We start from the raw sequence: 2583 nt of genomic DNA, 5'->3' as shown, positions 1-2583 counted from the left end.
CACATTTAATAGCCAGCAATTATATTTATGCAAGAAATTTTGCCTTCTCAGCAAAAGGAATAGAGAACCTATTTTATTAGAGATGTGACAAACCCACATTTTCAATAATTCTGTGACAAACATGTAACTGGTCTTGGTATTTGCTGACCACAGAATAAAATAAATCTTAATGAAAGAAAGAAATCTGGGAAGTAAAATGCAGTTTTGTCACTATGAACGAGCCACTGGGAAAGACCAGCAGGAGTGAGTCTAAAGTAATGTGAGGATGACAGGGAAAGGAGACACAGTCAGCATGTTCTGGGGTTGCACAGATGCTCCCAGAGTACACTTCACATTGCAGTTAGACACCAATGATTCCAATTTTCTTCTCTTTTCTTTCAGAAATATCATTACAAGAAAAATAACATTGTTTATGTGAGAAGATGTGATCTTTAACATCAATACACTGCAAAAGTATTTTTTTAAACATCTGAGCAATGCTACAGTATTTGAAAGATATAATGTATGTCAATTTGGGGTTTTATTCTTAAAGTTTAGCAAAAATACAGTAAATGAAACCCAGGAGGTCTGCAGTCAGTGCAACTGGTGTGTCCCTTCATCAGTTAAACAAGCTAAGAAGCCATTTAGCTAGTAACTAGAAGACTTATGTGATAGTATTACAACTTGAACTCTACAGAGCCTTTGCAAAATGCAACTGCTTTGTTTCAGAAGGTTTTATCTGTACAGCAGATCATTCCTGGGGCAAGGCCCAAAGGTTAAAACTGTTAATATAAAGAAGAGAGAGACAAAACTCCTAATAAAGTCTAATTTTGAAATTCTTGCTTCAGCTGAGTAACATGATCCTGCATAACAGGAGTTGTCTGTGACTGCTTAGGAAGTAAGGATAAATTAGAAGAGATTTTAAAGTTTTGTTCACTACTCGATACTTGAAATTGCAATGTCTTTGTGGTACCAAGTGTGTTTACCATGCTTGTATTATTAATCTTGTTAACACAAAACCATTGAAAGCAGTAGTTCCCCAGTGAAAGTTCAAGTTAGTATGAAGGAAGGAAATAGTTAATTAACCCTAACCCTTAGAGCATCTACAAGGAGAATGTGGTGATCAGATCAAGCAAAACATTTCAGATATTAGTGGAGCAGTAAATCTTGACCACATGACATACAAGTCATGAGACTTCTTTCTTTTCTTGTGATCTCGAACAAGCCTAACCATTACTTTAGACCGCAGTGCACAACCTCTCTCACATACAAGCTGCACATACAACCTCATATATATGTATATAAATTTATACAACCCATGTCTAAGAAATAACCCAGCAGTCACTGACACCGTATTAAAGCAACATCTTTCAAGCACACATTTTTCCACCTTGCTCCAAATGAAGAATTACAGCACACAGTTACAGAAAACCAGCATTAGTACTGGAGATCAGATGCCAAGTCTTCACGGGAAAAGATCCTTCAGAGTAGGTCAATAATCGCATAACAAATCATAAATCAGCTAAATCCTCTCATCAAATGTACCTGAATATTTTTAGGGGTTGAAGGAGGGAGAATCTGTTTGGAACAGCACATCCACGTATTCTGAGAGCAAGCTCTCATGACCCACCTTGTTTCAATGAGGTAAGCAGTGTATGTTTCTTGCATGTTCATGGCATTCCTCCCAGTCCGTTTTTCAGCTTCCGAAACAGTGATTTCCATTTTTTTTGCCAAACAGTCTTCCATCTTTTTAGAGGAGGAAAATAAAGATTCATGTAACACTAGCCACACAAGGCAAAGGCTACTAACCCTGCCTCCCCTTCTCCCACACCACATTCCTTCAAATAAGACAGGTCTCTGTAGGATAAAGGTTTTGGCAGGGCTTCATTTTGTATTGTTATGTTCTGTATAACTTTGGCAAATGAAAACAGAAAACCTGCTTTTGCAAAAAAAACCTCAAACAAATAAACAAACAAAAAAAATCAACAAATAGACAACTTGGGATACTAAAAGCCATCACAGCCAGGAAGATACAGAAAGGAGAAATATTTTTCCTTACAGGTAACAAAGTAACTTTTTTAAAAACCAAAACAAACCAACACTGGTACTTTCTACACAAACACTTCCCAACTACCAGTGAATTTCTCCTCAGGACACCTGGGACACACGAAACCACCTCTCTCACAGGAAACAGAACACATCCGGACCGAGATGTTTTTCTTTTAATCTCTCAGAGGAGGATCATTATCTTTTACACACTGGCGGGCAGAAGTCAGTCAGGACCACATGCCCACCCTGGAAAGGCAAAGCTCTAGGAACCTCCAGCTGAATTCAGCAGGGAGGGGGATTTACTTCTGAAACTCGGCGAGGGGGAACAACAAATTAGGAAAAAATAATAACAATAACAATGGTAATAATGTGGCAAAAGGGCTGAGGGCAGACGGCAGGCACAGCCCTCCAACAGCAGCCAGAGGGACTGGAAGGAGGAGAACCTCACTGCTCGTAGGGACGGGCTGCACCGCTCAGCCCCGGGCTCCCCCGGGCAGGGGCTCAGCTCTGGGCAGGCAGAGGGAGGGCTGGTCCCACCTGTAGCCCCCTCCCGCT

At 40.2% G+C, this 2583-nt stretch overlaps 1 protein-coding gene across 1 annotated transcript in view; it reads right to left on the bottom strand.

Annotated features, from left to right (window-relative positions):
- Positions 1-1734, bottom strand: part of SNX4 (sorting nexin 4) — a 33425-nt gene extending 31691 nt beyond the window's left edge. Inside the window, exon 1 of the mRNA XM_010177422.2 lies at positions 1610-1734. Within this exon, the coding sequence (XP_010175724.1) occupies positions 1610-1725 (116 nt within the window). The 5' untranslated portion in view covers positions 1726-1734. The remainder of the gene's footprint in view (positions 1-1609) is intronic.
- Positions 1735-2583: the final 849 nt, after the last annotated feature.

The sequence above is a fragment of the Antrostomus carolinensis genome, unplaced genomic scaffold (assembly GCF_000700745.2).
Source record: "Antrostomus carolinensis isolate BGI_N321 unplaced genomic scaffold, ASM70074v2 scaffold21181, whole genome shotgun sequence".
Lineage (NCBI taxonomy): Eukaryota > Metazoa > Chordata > Aves > Caprimulgiformes > Caprimulgidae > Antrostomus > Antrostomus carolinensis.
This window is presented reverse-complemented; position numbering and strand designations above follow the sequence as displayed.